Genomic DNA, 18883 nt, shown 5'->3' on the forward strand with positions numbered 1-18883 from the left:
AATTTTAAATGTAATTTGATTTTGGTCTGAAATCAGTGGTGAAAATAGGAAGCTGGGTGTCTGTAAAAACATGGACCAGGAACATCAAAATACAGCATTTGTCTTTTCCACAGGTTTCCAAGCTTTGCTGAGATGATAATGAATTGTTTAATCTGACATTAAACAGCCATCTATTTTTTACCATATGCAAGAAAGCATTCATGAGGTGCACACCAGAAGTAGAAGGATGGCAGTTACTAGTCTCAAAGAAAAATTTACAACCTATTCAGGAAACATCACAGAACATACAGAACTATAAAATTACACCTCCTCCCATTTGAAAAACATATTCCCAAGTAGGAAGGGAATTGCCTTCAAGTGACGTAGTCTGGATGCCTTCAGACACAGAACCTGAGCGGAGAAGTATGACGTGGACTAGAGTAGAAGCAGAGTAATGAGTAGGGCAGCACGTAGGGTTATAAGCCTGAAGAAACCCAAGTGAACGGACCCGCAGAGGTGTAAAGTTGGGACTATGCCCATGGTTGAACAAGGTTAGGAGGTGGTCAGACTAAAGTCCTTTAATCACTGGATGGTGTATCACACTGTGAAACTCAAATGTTAGTCTAGAATACCAGACTTTGAAGAAAATCTTAACAATCGTTAATTCCAGCTGTCGCCATACCTTTTCTTAAACCACAGAACCCCTTGTTTAACTGATACCTTACCTAAGACACACAACAGGTGAGAGTGAACTTGCCAAGACCGGAGGGTATGGGGAGAGTGACAGAGGAGTTGGTAGGAGCTGCTTCCGCTCAGCCTTCCTCATTGTCCCCTGCACCAACCCCTGTGGTCCCAGAGGGCTTTACAGCACCTGAAGGGTTGGTTGGACACAGATTGAAAGCCACTAATTTCCATATCTACATGGAAAATTACCAGACGCTTTGGAGCAACAATGTTACTTTAAAAAGGCAGAATTTTAGGAAGATAAACCTGACAAGATGAACGGTAGAGAAGCCAGGAAGCAGAGACCAATTAAGAGATTAATGAAATATTTCAGACACCAATTAACATAGGTCCTGGAAACCACTGAATGCAGGGTAAAAGAAGAAGCTGTCAGAGATAGCTTCATTGCCTGGAACTGAACAATTGCAAGGTTAACTTACACACTGAAACTATTTGGGTCTCATGGACCACTCCTTCTCTGTGGGAGGCAAAAAAAAATTCCCCAAAGAAAATCACAAAGTGCCTTCCTTCTTTAAGAGGGTGCTCAACTGTGTTACCCATTTCTATAAGATTATGATTTACCTCAAGGGAGAGATTCTATGTCCTCCTCACCACACTTGCTTAGAAAGATGTCCATCACAGAGGTGATCCACCCACGTCATGCATGCTCCTTGTAATGACACTCACCTATGCACCTGGTACCATCAGGAGAGGTGTAAAAACCAGGGGGACATTTGCAGAAGTAACTGCTGACTGTGTTTGTACATTCACCTCCATCACAGATGCCAGGAATTGTGCTGCACTCATCAATGTCTGGAACACAAACAAGAGACTCGGTCGGTGCTCATAAAACACATCACCAAAAGTGCTCATCATGACAAGAGATTCAGAGGAGACACTATTCCAAACATGTCTCCAGAATCATCCAGAAAAAAAGCTGCAAACAGAAGTCAGTTCAAAACATGCAAGTAGACACTTCTCTCAACACAGACTGATCAAGGGGGTTTACCAAATTCAAGAGGCCAGAGCAAAATAAAATCACTGTAGAATCTAAAACTGTGCACTGTTGTTTTATCAAGTAACATCAACCTGCTAATATATCAAATACAATTTATTTTAAAGTGTGCTTCTCCTATTCTTTCCATGTTTTGCATTGGATTTATACTCCCTTGTTACTTAATGCTATATTTTGCATCATTTCCCCATTTCCTTTCAGCCTGATTTTCTACAAAAATTCTGTGGTCTTTCTGAAAAATACCTGTGCTCTGAGTGCTGACTAAAAAATGGCCAACTTGGGTGGCCAAAGGAGAGAAGATACTAACATCATTCCTCAGGGGCACCCAAATGACCACCACAATTGCTCTCTGTGGGCTTGGTGAACAAATTATGATGGACACTGGGTGCTCCACTTATCTCTCCTCAGGAAGGATGTGTTGCTCAGATGCGGGAAATGCATTAGCCAACTGCCTTTGGCTCTCAGCTCTTCCAGGACTGCCTGAGCTTTAGAACGCTGACTCACCTATATCCTCACCCTTTTTGGGCCCCACACATTGACCAATTGTGGAAGAGGAAATGTCTGCTCATCTCTACCCAATAAAGGGCAACTTGGAAGATTGCTCCAATGCCTCAATTTCATCTGGGTCACATAAAGCTGTCACCTGGGAGGTTTGCTTGGGAATGGAGCTTGGTATTTTGAAAGTAGCTACCCACGATAGCTGCCAAGGCCTCAAGAGTTTCTTGCTGTGACCCTGAGAAGAAACCCAAATGGTAAGTCTCTCCTGTGTCTTTTGGGTGTCCTGTCCTTTGGTCTTTTTTTCTCTATCCATTCCTATGTCTCATCTGTGCTCGACTGCTGTTCGTTCCTTAAGCCATGTCCCTTTCCTGAGCTCCTCTGGCAGAAGGAGGGGAAGAGATGTAGAGGGTAGACAGGGTAAGCTTGTCTCACTTCTGGGGCAGGCATCAGTGAGACTCTGAGCTATTTAGAGAATTTATCGAAGATTATACACTTGACAGGGCAAACTCATTCAGGATCTTGCCTGTCCAGATTGCTAACCAAGTGAGAAAAATAAATACACCAAAATTTGTGGTACTTGTATAAAGGTACCATGTCATGTGACATTAATGATTATGAATGCCGCTGAGTGTATCAGGTTAACTATGTTTTTGCTACACAAATTCAATCCAGCATAAAAAATGTGTCTGAAGTCAACATGCTAATTCTTCCAGCCACATACAAAGATACACTGGCTCTTCTACTGCTCAGTCAAACTGTGCTTGCCAGCTCTTATGGCTTTTTACTCCTGCAGTACTGATGGTCTGATCACAGCTGGAAAATAATGGGAAAGGTAGAGCTGGAGTCTCATTGTGGGACTGGAAAGAACCTCTAGGTATCTTTCCTTGTGTGTGACTGCCTCATTTGAAAGTTGAAGTAACTCAGAGACAGTAATTAACTTCCCCAGGGGCATTTAGAACAGGGACCTTGCCAGCTGGAATCAGGTCTCTATTCCCAGGCCCCAGGACTCTCTTGCTCGAACCAGAGAATTGTTTTTCACTCATTATTTCTGGCAACGAGGAGCAGTAGAAGTCATGGTTCTACACCCAGGTACAGAACATGGAGCCCCAACCTTGGCAGTGGTCAGGTAAACCATCGGGAGTTCTTCTTGGTACCTGAGAGGGTAATAGTAGTCAACAGTGAGTAGCCACCAGATAAATATGTTATTTGGAAAGGGGAAATCCTGAGGTTTTCAGCTGGCATAGTAGAGAGTACACGGATTTAAAAGATGTTTTTAAAAATCCTTTGCATCATGCAGGGTCATTATAATTGCTAAAGGCTGGGCTGACGATAATTTAAATCCCAAAATATTAGTGGTTAATTAGGAATCCAAGGGACTTCTTCCAGAAATAAAGCTTAATCTCCTAATTATACTTTTTATTTCTTAATTGCCATCCACAGTAACCTATGCAAATATGAATTTGGTTTCCAAAGGGAAAGGTTCACGTGTTCACGTGTTCTTCCAGTGCACTCACTCTAGAGTCATTGGAAAAATCAACAAAGAAGGTGGGCATGAACTCTTGTTTCCGTTTTTCTCAAATCATAGCTGTAAATCTCCATCTTTTTCTTCTTAAATGTAAGAACATTTAATAACTGCTATATAACCACCTTCATCTGGTTAATTTGCATTTAAAGTGTACTAAATTGCCTGTATTAAAAATTTGATCTACATTTTTTTTTTTTAGATTTTGGGGTGGGGAAAGAGGCTATTTAGGAAAGAAAAGAATTCTCCAAAATGTAAGATCTCGTGACAAGTAATCTGAATAAAATAATTTTTTTTTTCATCTGAGTTAGTGATGGTTAACATCTTATGAATTTGCTAGGATCAATTTGATTGAACTAGTATTTTTTAAGTACTACAAAAATTAATGCTAAAAACAATTCCAAGTTCTCTGACCTTTTTTTCTCCAAGCCAAAAGGACGCTACTCAAAGTAATGGCAAAGATGCCAGGATTATTCACAGGAACACAGAATCCCCCGTCATTACTATCTGCCTAGAGCTCCTGCAGGCTCTCTTGTCCTTCCAACACTTTGGGCCAGATTTTCTGGGTTCCTTCAAGGACCATCAAGAAACCATTCTAGGTCCAGAGTGAGATACCAAAACTGGAAACAGGGAGTAGACGAAGGGTGGTCAGCTCGCCAAGGTTGGCAAGACTTTTTTTCTGATCACTTTACCACGACTGCAAAACTGCGCAACAATGCTCAAAAGAGCTCAGAGGCCAGAGTTCATAAAATACAAAAAAAAAAAAAAAAACCCAAAAACCAACCACAACACATAAATTGAACGTAACAGTGATGGCAGAAGCAAAAAAAGAATTCTAGCCAAAGCATTGCTTTTACCTTGCAACTGACCCCAATATGTAGCTGGGGAAAAAAAAGTCTGTGTAGAAAAGGCTCAGTAATTCTAGAACTCAATTATTTAGTTTATTAGATATACCACCAGGACAGGTGTATCAGCATTAACATAATAACGTCTTTTCTTTCAGTTTTGGCAACAATTCTGCAACTTCTGACCAGTATATATCCACAGAGCACTCCTGTCTATTTTAACTCTCACATCTGCCTAAAAAGCAAGAGACATAAAATCAATTCCAATTCAGTTCTGGAAGCCATCTTAATTTCAAAGGGCAAAGCACAAGCCAAATAAGTCCAATGTACTATGCCACCCTTTAGCTTGAAAATGAGTACATGTTTTGACACTGAATAGGTTAAACTAAGAAGACATTAAATGATACAGTGCCTGGTGTGGTAGCCTCGTGGCTAAAGTCCTTGCCTTGCATGACAGGGATCCCATATGGGCACCAGTTCTAATCCTGGTGGCTCCGCTTCCCATCCAGCTCCTTGCTTGCGGCCTGGGAAAGCAGTTGAGGACGGCCCAAAGTCTTGGGACCCTGCACTAGTGTGGGAGATCCAGAAGAAGCTCTGGGCTCCTGGTTCGATTTGGCACAGCTCCGGCTGCTGCGGCCACTTAGAAGTGAATCGACAGCAGATCTTCCTCTCTGTCTCTCCTCTCTGTATATCTACCTTTCCAATAAAAATAAAATAAATCTTTTAAAAACAGTAAGATGCAATTAATTTATAGTTGATGTGGATTTTGCATTAGGTAAATCACACTAGTTTATTAAACGAATGTCATAAAAGGTATATATGATAATGCTTGAATATTCATTCTTGAAATACTAAATAGTTCCAAATACCAGAATATACAGTTGTTAAACTAGAGGTAATGGCTTTCATTTGGAAAGAAGGCAATATAATACGGCCCAATAAGCACCAGAATTGAGTCAAAAGAGGTAAAACTTAGCTCTATGATACAACTTCCAAAATATTTTGGCCCATAAAAAAGATCAATTACATTCATCTTCAAAATTAAGCTCCATAAAGTACAAATGCATTTTCCATAGCTATCTCAAATAATTCTTTACAGCATGCTAAAAATACCACACCAATTATAAATTTTATAATAAACAATAACCTATCAATCCACATCTATAACTCTCAGCAGTCAAGATATTTCTATCAGAGTCTTTAGCCTTGAGGCAAAGAGACAGTAAACGACAAGTAACTCATGAATTGCAACTTCAACTTAGAGCTGTCTGTCAGGTGCATGGCATCCTGTAGCAAACAACAAAGGCTAAAGGCTCACCCTACACAAAGATCTTAGAATGAATCATTCTTCACCTTTAGGGGCAGGGATAGAAACAAAATAGTAAACACGTATATCCAAATAAACCTCAGATTACCCCAGGGAGAACAAGCTGAGGACAAAGGGCCAAGCTTTCACCCTGAGTGTTCTAGCCTTGAGAATGCACTTACGATACTGCCAGACACTCCCACAGATGCATTACATGCATTCGTGAAACAAGAGACAATCTACCACTGTCTCCTTTCTTTTTCTGAACGCTTCCCACTTGTGAAGGAATTATTACTGTATGCGGAAGCAGGCTTCTTTTTGGCAGACAGCAGCACTGGCACAGCCTCTGTGTATACATTCTTAGAAGCTCAATGTGTAAAGTAAATGCAAATGTAAAAATAGCTTTCAAGTTATTTTTCTTTTTGACTGACACTAGAAAAGTTTTCATTTGATAGGTGTATAGCATCCCCCAGGAAAGAAAAACACTAAACTTTTTAGGAGCATAGAATTACAAAGTAATAGCTTACTTATCCCCTCACCAAAATAATCAAGTGCATGTTTTAACTAGAAAATATCAGAGGAAACAACATTCCCAATGATATCTAAACATCAAATGTAAGTGCATATGTCTAGAACTATGAAAAAAGTGTATTGAATATTTTCAACCAAATATTGGTTGAAAAGTATTTCATGTTTTAATATTTAATTTGACTCAGATGGATTTCTTATTCTGGGTGCACAAAAGTGGAAAAAGCTGCAGGGGTTTTTTAGTTCAATAACACAAAGACATTATTTTTGTTAAGAATATTATATTTACACATTCGCCAGGATGACAAACAGAGATGAATTTAGGAATACTTTGCAAACAAGATTGTCACTAACATTGAGTTTCATTCACCCTACCCCACTTTGCTTGGCTGCAAAGCATGAGACTTCTTACCTTCACATTTTTGTGACACTTCATTAAATTTGTGTCCAGCAGGGCATTTGCACTCAAAAGACCCAACAGTATTAATGCAATTTCCTCCTTGACAGAGCCCAGGGATGGCCTGGCATTCATCCACGTCTGTCGGATTTTTAAGAGAGAAGGAGTCACATAAAATATGATAGATTAGCCACAATTATATGATCATATTTACATCAATGAGTTGTCTGTCTAGCACAACATTTGGAGTACAAAAAGAAGTTACATTTCATCATGACGTTTTGTAAATAAATGATGTTATTCAGATGACTTGGTCTATAGTGTCCTATAAGAAGGACAAATGTCCTTTATTTTCCCACCACTCATATTTTCTCACCCAGAAAATATTTACACTCATGTCTGTGGATTAATTACATATTCAGCAACATGCAAAACATTCATTATTCGTTGCCTCATTTTTTAAAAATCTATGGATTAACATTAATAACCAGGGTTCTTCAAGAAACACTTAAAGTCAAAATGTAATGCATTTCTATAATGAAGCTATCTTTAAAAGTTGTGCTGGATGATTTAGTTAAAACAGAATTTACTTAAGGTCCCTCTAACCACACATGGCAGTTAATGTTTTCATATACACTAAGTGGAAAATGTTATCGTATGTTAAAAATGAAATAAATCAGAAAATTAGCCCAAGAAATGAGAGATAATGAATGTGCAGTCTCAATTATAGACTTGCCTTAATGCCAGAGGGAAACTTTTCAAGTCAGAACATGCCCCTTTCTCACTCACAATGCAAGTCTTATCTAAGTTCTAGGAAGTTCTACGTGATTCGTCCACTTTCAAATCTCACTTCTAGCTCCCCCCACCCCTCACTTTTTCCTGTGTCCCACATCACCAGCTTCCACAGGTACCACAGGTGCATCTTCCCCAGAACTCTGCACAAAATACCCCAGCTCTGGAGAACCGCTTGCATCATTGCTGCCCATGTTTCAGTCCAAAAGCAATGCCTAGACCTACTGTCACCATGCTTCTTCCATGCTTAGTTTCTTCCATATGACTAACCACTAATTGGCATGATGTGCATCTGTTTGTTTACCTTATTAAATCATCTCTGATATAAGCTTTCCAAGGGCTGTATCCCCAGCACCTAAAGACTAATCTTTGGTCTTTTATGTGTGGCCCTGAATATTATATTAACTTCCCAGGAACAAAATTCATCATCCCATGCTCCCTTGCATTCAGTTACAAAGACTGTAAGAGCACATGTTCATTCTCTCCACTCTTCATGACACAGATTTTGTTTACAAGAGAACTCCCAATGAAAGAGTTTAACACTGCTCCTGTATTTAGAAATCTAGAAGATTTAAGGTTCTCTTTATTTTTCTCTTCATGGAATAAAGTGATAAAGCAATTTCTTTTTAAGATCTCAACCGGTGTTCAGAAAAGCTGCATTAGTGCATTTAATGCACACTAAAAGGTACATTAAAGTATTCATGTAATTGGGTGTAAAAGCGTCCCTACTGCTCTAAATGGAATACCCCAATCCACATAGACAGCTGCATTGAAACAGCATAAGATTATGTTTACAGCCTACTTTAGTTATGTCTTATGCCAAAATTTCCCATTGTCTTGATGCACTAAATATGTTTATTAAAATGTTATTTGACTCTAAGATTTTATAAATAGGCAAAACTCAATAGGCTTACTGATCATGAGTTTTGGCCAACAGGAGACAGAGAGAAGTCATTCTCTACTGTTATGTCTTCCAATTTTGGAGAGCAAATGAGCTCCTTTATCAATCTGTTGGTCCACAACTGCCACATCTGTCTTAGGAGTGGAAGCACCAGCAAAGAAGAGAAAGTTCCCAGATGATGAAAGATTTTCTCTAGAAAAAGCCCATCAAAGATGAGAAGATTCTCATAGTAGCAAAAAAAAAAATTGCCATTTTTCCCCATGAGTTTTCAAATTTTTTCTCATAAAATACTTTCCCTGAATCCCTCCTCATCTACTCTTACCCCAGCCCAGATGTTGAATAGCACTGCTGGGAAGGGACAGGAAACAAATGCTGGGGAAGAAAAATCTAGACTGCCAGAAATGAACAGTAGAGTAAAGAGAATGCAGTACTTCTCTTTCTCTGCTCATCCTCTTTCCCCTGATTTTGTTAGCACCCTAACCTCCGAGCATGACTCAAGGGCAGGCATCTGGAGATTCAAGGCCTGGCTTTCTGATCACTGCCAGCAGGTTCATGGCTATTAGTGAACTTCAGAACATCAGGACCAACACAACTTTCCATAACTCACTGAGACTTTCTAAGAATGAGAAAAACAAAAAGGCACCAAAAAAGAGGTGCAGTGAACTTAACTGTATATGTTATAAAATCTTACAAACTACCCCTTCATCATACCAGGGTTTCAAAGTGACTTCTTTCCTGCTCCAGATATTCAAAAGGAAACATACAAGGTCATTGCATGAAGAGAGGAGCCAGCATAACAAAATTGCAAATGAGCTGTTGGAAATAGAGACCCATAAAACTGAGGAATAAAATTTAAGTTTTTAAACTGCATTTTAACCTCAGAATTAACATACAGAATAAGGCTAAGAGGTTATTTGCCTCAGAAAGGCATGTCCTGAATTATCTGAAGACACTGCAGCTTGCTAAAAAATAAATAAGTAAATTAAAAAAAAAATTCAAAAGCACTGAAGACATCTAAAGAAAGCAGAGATAGCCTGGGAGTTTTCAATCCTATCAGTTTAGTGTGGTGCTGCCTCTGTTCACTTCCTCCTGTTTCCTGCCAGACATCCAGACAATAAAAGAATTTGTACAGCTGGAAGAGCAGGAGTAAAAGCCAAAAATGGAATAAGGATGTCTATGGGAGGCAGAAGAGGCAGCGAGCAGGCGACATCTGGGGATATTTAAAACTGTGAAACCAATCCTAATTTATTTCTGACTTGTTAAAAAAAAAACCCACAATGCAGCATGTCAAATGTCCAGAGAACAATTTTCCTCAGGTCAGTTAAGAACAACCTATAACACAGGGGTAACGCCAACAGTTTTGAATGAAGGAAAAAAGCAACACACTCAACCTTGTTCGTAAACCTTGCCTTGCGTCTGCACACAGCATTGCTATAATGCATAGCATGACTGTACATGGCATCCTACCACTGCTGGAGCTAGAGGGACATGAAAACACCACTGGAGTAAAAAAAAAAAGGGAACCTGTGGGAGAGCAAAAAAACCAGGGAAGACAGCTGCTCCCTTGCAAGCTGCCTTCCTAAAGCCTGACTTGGATACAACACAGTCAGCGAAACCATGCAGCTGTCTTCACACTGCTTTCTCCTCTTCAACTTCGCTGGAGAACAGCTCTCTAGGGCAAATAAACTTAATCCATCAATAATCCCCTCGGCCGGGATTTACCTTGACAAGCTCCCGTGCGGATGTTGGGAATGAAGCCACGGCGGCAGGGGTGAGGCTGGGCAGGGCACATCTCACAGGGGTGGCCCCAGGCTCGGCCGACTGTGGCACAGCAGAGAGTTTTTGTGCAGACGATCCCGCTGAGCTGTCCCTGGCACATCTGGTTGCTGACCACGGTGAAACATGGTCCTGTTCTGTAATCTGAAAGCAGAGAATAAAAGTCCCATGAAAGTCCAGAAATGCAAGGCCCAGCACCCAGTTGAGCCTAATCTTGCTCAACTCCCAATGTAAGAAACAGATCTGAGACAGACAAACACACATGGCTGACTCCTTGGAGAGCCGCTGGGCTGACCTTGGAACCCATTCCTCCACTGCAACATGAGGGTACAAACCTTGGTCCCCAGCCATTTGGATGAGGCCAGTGTGAGGACCACATGAAGTCAGGAAGAACTTCATAACTAAGATCATTCCCTCCAGAAAACATAAGGTGTGTACACTGACACAAGCTCTGACCCCATTACAGATACGTGATTTAAAAAAATCACCCCCCCCACCTGTGTGGAGTTGACAGCCTATGATGACTTGGGTGAAAGAGAGCAAAGCATTTTAAGACTCCTATTTCTTTAAACAGAAAAAAGTGGTTATCTGCTTCATTCGGATTGGACCCATCTCATTTCAGACACAAAGCAAAGCAACAAAACATTTTCTAAAATTTGCCTACATAGGGTCTGACATTGTGGGGCAGCAAGTTAAACTACCAACTGCAATATCAGCATACCGTATTTGAAACACTAGTTCAAATTCTGGCTGCTCTGCTTCCAAAACAGTGGCTTTAATATGTCCTTGAGGAAGCACCTAGAACTCAAGTAACTGGGTTCCCACATGGGTGACCTGTAGCCACTGTGGGTATTTGGGGGAGTGACTCATCTGAAGGGAATGTTCTCATGTTCTCTTTCTCTCTGCCTCTCAATTTTTTTCTAGGCATAGTTTCATCAAAACCTGCTATCTTTGCCCACAAATAATTCAAACCAATAGTAAATGCTAGCCTCATTCTGAATTAGGAACAGAGCTGGAACTTGAACCCAGGCTCCTATATGTAGTGTGAGTCTCACAATGGGGAGGCCTCACCTCTACAGCAAATGCCTGACCCAGGTCCACTTTTAATTCCATTTTTTCCATGAACTGTTTGAACCATCCATGTCTGATTTCTCTCTTCCATTTTAATAATATATCATGTATCTTTCTGATTCAGAATTAAATATTATTTTAGACAATTTGGAAAGAGTAGAAAATAAGTAAGAAATGTAGTTGTAGCTGAAGAGAATCTTCAGAGTACATTGATTATATTTATGTAACTTTATGTAGGTATTTATGTGTTTTAATCATAAATTGAGGATTTTGCTGAATGTACTCTTTTGACTATTAACACCTTTTTTTATCAGTTAATAGTAACAAAACATTTTCCCATGCAATTAAGTATTATCCAAAATATTATTTTAATTGCTGTACAATTTTCCATCAAGTAACAACACAAATTATTCATCTATATCATTTAAATTTCTTCTAATTCTTATCACACATACTTGCAAATATACATTATCGATAAATTCTTCCCAGGATAAAAACTATTTAGTTCATGAAAAAGCTGTCAAGATTTTTATGACTACACAAATCTTACACTTGAGACTAAAATGAGCATACCAGCACAATCTTCTATTTTAAACAAAATAAATAGAATACCCTATACTAGGAAACAACAGAATTTACGCTTGTTTTTTTCCTGTGAACTTAGAGAAACAAGTAAAAATGCTTTAATCAAACAAATACATGCTAGTATGCCGGTTTTGATCTTTTAAAACAAGTGTAATAGAACATGAATTTTAACTTGCAACCCTCTCTTCAACATTACTAGGATGTTTACCCTCCTCATTTTGCCAAGATATGTATGAAATCATCTTTTTATGAGAACTGCAAAAATTCAGAGTATATAACACAAATTTATTTTGTGTCACCAGCAAAACTCAGGCAAACTAAAAAAACTGGATTCAGTCTAACACAGCCTTATTTTTTCCACATGTAAGTTGCCCTGATTTCAGTACTAACTGGTAGAATAGACACGTGACCTGCCACTCAAAACATACATTAGATATCTCTAGAGCCCCTAATGTGACATCTTTATGAAACATCCGAGACATGTGGCAAACACCCTACGTGTGTAGGCTAGAATGTACAGACTCACACACTTGTATACTAAAGAGCCCTGCACAGTGATTTGGGAAACAAGTTAAATCAACTGGATTCTTCGACAGTGAAGATCAGAAAGTGAACACAAAATGTATTCTGTAGATGCATATTTTCACAGCAACATGCTGACTATAAAGGGAGAGGCAGAATATGGGGGAAGCAGATTTGGGTCTAAAAGTTTCTTGGAAGGTAAAATCTATTTTAACATGGTTTGCAAATGTCATTCCAATTTGGCTTCATGAGCTTCATTTAGATTGCCAAAGTTACACCCTTTTCCTACATTCCAACCACAGAAAGAAATCTGCCCACACTTCCAATTCCTTCCTAATAATCTAATTATTTATAATTATTCCTATAGCACTAATGTGATAGATAAATTTACACACTTTCTTCTTTTTTTTTTTCCAGGTAGTCCCAACATGAGAAGGGGAACATGCCTAATTCAATGCTTGTGTAATGTCTGACTCATTCCTAGCTTCAGTGTAAATCATCATTCCTAATGTAACTAAAATATAATATCAGCTACGTTTTCTATGTGCAAATTGCTCTACACTCACTTCCTTCTGAGATCCTCATGAATGAGGGCACTAGTTCAAACGCTTCCAAAATTGAAGTGCTGTTCTAATTGCTTTAACTGGTCTACTCTAGTGCGGCTTGTTCATGGGAATTTCTGCATCTCTGTGTTCCCATTAGGAGTGGTTAGCTCAAGGTTTGCTCTGAGTCCCATTAGATCTGGCCTCCAGGCTTGGGCTCTAACCAACGTGTGTCTGTAGGCTCCAATCCCAAGCTTATTCCCAGCTCTGCAGTTCAGAATGCTGCGGTCTATAGCATCACTTCACTTCCATTCGCAATCAGACTTCACCCTGAAGCAAATGCATCATTTACAGGGAAGGAATATTCTGTGGTATAATGAATTCTTGTCACTCCTGCCCAGGCACTAAACCACAAACTGCAGGGAAGGCACAAGGATATAATTTGGGGCACTAGGCTCCAATTATTTTAAATCCTTCTTTTCATAGAAATTATAAATAAAAGAGTGAAATATCAATTTATCCATGCCAGAGAGGGCCGCATCATTGCTTCTTCCTCCCAGGTAGGTTGGCCTGGAACACATTAGATTCCAAGTTTGTAGAATTTCAATATGATCTTCTGAGCAAAAGGGTTCAGAGAACTTTGCTCCTAAGAAAAATTAAAGCAACAAAGTTTGATGGTCATAATAAGTCTCACAACTGCTGTGACTTCTTACTTGTCATTTTTAAACTTAGGACATAACAAATCACTGGGGAAGCTTTTGCAAAAACACTGATAGCTGGGTACTGCCTCTGTCCTCATCAGGGCCTCCTCCATGCAAACCTGACTCACTAGGAGCGGCATGAGTTTTGGGCACCAATATTTTGCCAAAGCTCTCTAAAGTGAATTTGTTCTCCTGAATTACAATTTACCTCCCCCGCCCCACACACTTCTCCCCAGTCTTCTGCTTCTCCATCTTCATCTGCTCATATTCCTTAATCACTTGGAAATGTTTGCAAGGCAGCAAATTGCTTATCTGAAATTCTAACCTTGGCAGTGTAAGACAGGCAGGTGTTTGGTGCAGTTGTTAAGAAGTGCTTCGGACACTTGGATCCCATATTAGAAGATCTGCTCAAGTCCTGCTGTGTCCCAACTCCAGGTTCCTACTAATGGCCACCCTGGCAGACAGCAAATGTTTAGCATAGTTGGGCCCCTGAGACAAACATTGACTTTGGTCTGCCCCAGCTCCCAACTGCTGCAGGGCTTTGGAGACTAAATTAGTGGGAGATCTCTCTCCCCCTAACCTCCACTGCTCCCTGCCTATCAAATGAATTAATTACATAAATAAATCTGAGATAGCCTGTAGATTAAGTTAACTGCGGTCAACATAATGCATCTCTAGTACCAACATTCTAATCACAGAAAAATATTAATTTAACCATGCTATTCACATTATGAGGAATTCCATTATATTCTTTATTAGTGTAATATCCACATATTTTAATAAACTATATTACCAACTCACCATTGTAATCATAGCAAAATATAATTAACTGTTATTAACTGCTATGAGAAATTTCATTACATTCTTTATTATATTAAATATTTATATATTTTAATAAACTATACTAACTACCAGCTCACCGAACCAAATGACAAAGGCAAAAGGTAACAAGGCTGAACACACACTCAAATGTTGCCTTAATAATTAAGTGAATTCCCATTTTCAGTCTGCCTCCTTCAGGTATTACAAAACACACTGATACACTTGCATATAACTTCACAGCACTACCATAATGTTCACGATCAGCACCTGTCTGTTTTAAGAGGCTGTGCCTGATTTGCAGCATCTGCGACACACAATGGCATTCAGATGGGATGCTGGTGTCACAGGGAGAGGTTTAATCTACAATGCTAGCTACTTACTTTTTTTTTTAAATATTTGTTTGAGGGGACTCTGTTCTGGCATAGCATGAAAAGCTACTCCCTGAGACATAATGTTAGCATCCAAGGTGGGCATTGGTTCTAGTCCCAGGTGCACCAAATATAACGTAGCTCCCTGCAAATGAGCTGCTGAAAACACCAAAAAAATGGCCCAAGTACCTGGGCCACGCCACCTACATGTGAGACCTGGAAGAAGCTCCTGGCTCTTGGCTTAGGATCAGCTCAGCTCTGGTTGTTGTAACCATTTAGGGAGTGAGTCAGCAGATGGAAGAAAAAGTTTTTCTGTGTCTCCTCTGTCACTATGACTTTCAAATAAATCTTGAGGGCCCGGCGCAGTGGCGCAAGTGGTTAAAGGTCCTCGCCTTGCACGCCCGGGATCCCATATGGGCACCGGTTCTAATCCCGGCAGCCCCGCTTCACTTCCAGCTCCCTGCCTGTGGCCTGGGAAAGCAGTCGAGGATGGCCCAAAGCTTTGGGAACCTGCACCCGTGTGGGAGACCCGGAAGAGGCTCCTGGCTTCGGATTGGCATGGTATCGGCCCATTGCGCTCACTTGGGGAGTGAATCATCGGACGGAAGATCTTCCTCTCTGTCTCTCCTCTCTGTATATCTGCCTTTCCAATGAAAAAATAATAAAAATAAATCTTTAAAAAAAATAAATCTTGAAACAAAAAGTATTTATTTGAAAGACAGAGAGACAGAGAGGTAAAGACATAGAGAAAGAGATCTTCCATTTGTTGGTTCACCTGAAATATCCTTAAAAGCTGGGTCTTGGCCATGTCAAAACCAGAAACCAGAAACCCCATCCTGATTTCCAACATGGATGGCAGGAGCCCGACCACTTGGACCATCTTTTACTGCTTTCTTAGGCCCATTAGCAGCAAGCTGGATTAGAAACAGAGCATCCAGGACTTAACCTGGCACCTTGACATGGATGCCATCACAAGCAGTGTCTTATCTCACTGTGCCACAAGACTTCACCTTTTCAGTTCTTTTTTTAGTTTTATAAGGAACTTCCAGACTGTTTTTCATAATGGCTTTACTAAGTTGGATTCCCATCAAGCATCAATTTATACAGTCTCCCTTCTAACCACATCCATGATGACACTTACCTTTTGTCTTTTTGAAAACAGAATATAACTACAATGACGTGAAATATTGTGGCTTTGATTTGCATTCCACACCAGGTTACTTTTACTATCCAGTGTGCCTCTACCATTTCACTCAAACTAGGGGTCATTTTGCTTTCTATTCTTTAATGAAACATAAATTTCTAACATGGCTTCTAATTCATGCATTTATGTAAAATATTACATGCAAAACTGCTTATATAATATGATCTAGGTGGTGTTATTTAACGAACATGATGAGTTTGGCATAAAACTCAACAAACTGAATTATGCAAAATATTAATCTTCAAGTGTTATAACTAAATGGTTTTTTTTTTAAAGTACCTTGGAAGTAAAGCATAACCACAGCTGCAGGCAACTGCCTAGGTTGCCTTATACCTATGCAAGTGTTTCACTACTGGGAGAAAAGCAGCCAACAGCTGGCAGGCACTCTGACCCTGTTAATGCCAAATTTGTGCTAACCATTCCAGACTGCCAGCATACTTGCGTATTCTCTTTCTCTCTTTAAAGATATGTGGGGAAGGTGGGAAAGACAGGCCAGTATATGCTAGCCTGACACCCAGCAGGAGAGAAGCAGATTGTCCAGGGAAAGGAGTGTGGGATGTAATGGAGAGGGAGGAATTGAGGGCATGTTTGACAGGGAAGGAATGACTTCTGGGGTCTTCCATGGGCTAGGCCACTGAACTCACAGGTAAGGCAAGGGAGCAGAGACAAAATGGTTGATTTGGGGGGTTGAGGGGGGCAGACTGGAAGGCATGTCTGTATCAGGACAAGGCACTTACTCATGTGGGAGTCTTGGGCTGGGATAAATAACATTACCTGTTGCCTGCAGGCACACACAAAAGCTGCGGCTGGGGAACATGCCTGGCTGGGCTAGACCACAGTGCCTTTCAGGGCAAGGGGTGAAGGGTAGGCTATGTCCAGCTGGGCTGTAGCACCCTTGAGAATGGGAGAGTAACTGGATCTGGGGCAAGATTCTGTAAGGGATTTGTGGTCTTGCCTCTTGTGACTGCAGCACCCACCAGTTGGAATGGAGAGCTGGGAGCAGTGATGGATTGGACCTTGGAACTCATCTGACACAGGAGCAGGAGCTGAGAGGAGGCCAGGCAGGGCCAGGCTGAAGCATCTGCTGGCATAAGCAAAGGCCAGGACTGAGGGCAAGCCATGCCAAGCAGGGCTGTAGCACCCTGGTACACATAAGATCCAGGGCTGAGAGTGGGCCCAGTAGAGGAACTTGGGGAATCCTCCTATCAGCTCAAGCTCCTGCTGGGGAACACAACAGCTGGGACTGGTAGCACGTTAGGCCAGGCAAAGCTGCAACACTCCTCAGCATTTGTGTAGTCTGGGTCTGGGGGGACAAGATGGGTTGACCAGACCATAGTACCCACTGACATGCATCAGAGCCAGGACAGGGAGTGGGATGGGGCTGTCTGGGCTAGGCTGCAACACCCAGTAGCAAGAACAGAGACTGTGGATAGACTATGCCAGGCTGGAATAAAGCACCCACCAGGACATACAAGATCCAGGATTGGAAAGGGCCAGGTAGGGGAACTTTGGGGACTCCCTTACTAGGCTGCAGTTCCCACTGAGTGTCACAGCCTAGGCTGGGGATGGTCCTGGTAGAGGAACTGTAGGCACTCTCCTGTAGGGCTTTAACTCCTGCTGGTAATCATGAAAGCTGGGGCTGGGGGCAGGCCAGAGTGGTCAAAGCAGCAGCACCAGTCAGCATACTTGTGGGCTGGGTCTGGGAGTGAGTCAGGCTGAGCTAAACTGTAGCACCTATGGGTGTACACCCAAGCCAGACAACATGTAGGACAAACCAGGTTTGGCCACAGCACAAGCCAACCCACACAAAAACTTGAGTTTTTATTGAGAGTAGGCTTGGGTCCGTTATTGGAGGTCATCCCAGCTAGGCTGCAGCACCTGCTAGTGTGTATGAACACCAGATCTGTGGTGGGCTGGGCTGGGCTGGGCTAAGTATCAAGTTCCATGAGAGATGGTGCTGTGGAGGAACTGACCAGGCAGCTGCATCCACTAGTAGTTGTACTGGTTAGTGCAGGTCACAGAACGAACCTAACCCTGCGTTTGCTGGTGCACACAAGAGTCAAGTCTGAAGTCACCCCAGGCAAAGTTTCTTGGGGGATTCCCCAACTAGATGGCTGTGCTCAAGCCCCAGCAACAGGAAAAGTCACAATATATGCACTATGACTTTAGGGTGTGTATATTGGGACTGGGCCTCCTCAGCTGCTTATGCCGGGCAGTGGGCAGCATGCCCAGATGCACAACATAGGTCATGACAGCCAGCTCATCTAGACCAGCAGAGGAAATCCTCATCAGTTGGTGGAAAGCATAACAGGTTGGACTACTGTTCCTTACTACTTCTTTGCAACATGTTCCTGGGCTTGTGGACACACTAAGGTGCACTTGGTCAGTCTATAGACCTCACAAAGATTTTCTCAACCCTGGTACAACGAAGCTGATGATGACACAGAACTATCAAAACCACTCAAGTTACACTCTCAGAACACTCTTTCCCACATTGGGGACTCTAAGGCATCATCAAATGGCCATCTCCCATCCTCTCATGCTGACGTCATTTGGTAGCAAGAAATGGTTCTTCCCCTGCCCCTCTGTGAACACAGGAGAAAAAAAGTCAAACATTTGTCCCACCCACCTTCCTCCATACCTTGAACCTCTCCACCCTAATCAGAGATACACATAGTATATATCCCCATAAAAATATTATGAAGTAAAGGGGGAAAAAAAGAAGTAAAGCACAAGAATAAAACTATTTCCATGCCAAAATATTTCCTGATTTTTACCTTCTTTAA

General features: G+C 41.2%; 1 protein-coding gene across 1 annotated transcript in view; it reads right to left on the reverse strand.

The window, feature by feature from the left end:
• The window catches only part of FBN1 (fibrillin 1), a 225109-nt gene that overhangs the window by 104411 nt on the left and 101815 nt on the right, over window positions 1-18883 (reverse strand). Inside the window, exons 6-8 of the mRNA XM_040968986.1 lie at window positions 10229-10426; window positions 6829-6954; window positions 1390-1515 (exon numbers count right to left, since the gene is read on the reverse strand). Of these exons, the coding sequence (XP_040824920.1) occupies window positions 1390-1515; window positions 6829-6954; window positions 10229-10426 (450 nt within the window). The remainder of the gene's footprint in view (window positions 1-1389; window positions 1516-6828; window positions 6955-10228; window positions 10427-18883) is intronic.

The sequence above is a fragment of the Ochotona curzoniae genome, unplaced genomic scaffold (genome assembly GCF_017591425.1).
Source record: "Ochotona curzoniae isolate NIBS_2020 unplaced genomic scaffold, NIBS_Ocur_1.0 scaffold_4701, whole genome shotgun sequence".
Classification (NCBI taxonomy): Eukaryota; Metazoa; Chordata; class Mammalia; order Lagomorpha; family Ochotonidae; genus Ochotona; species Ochotona curzoniae.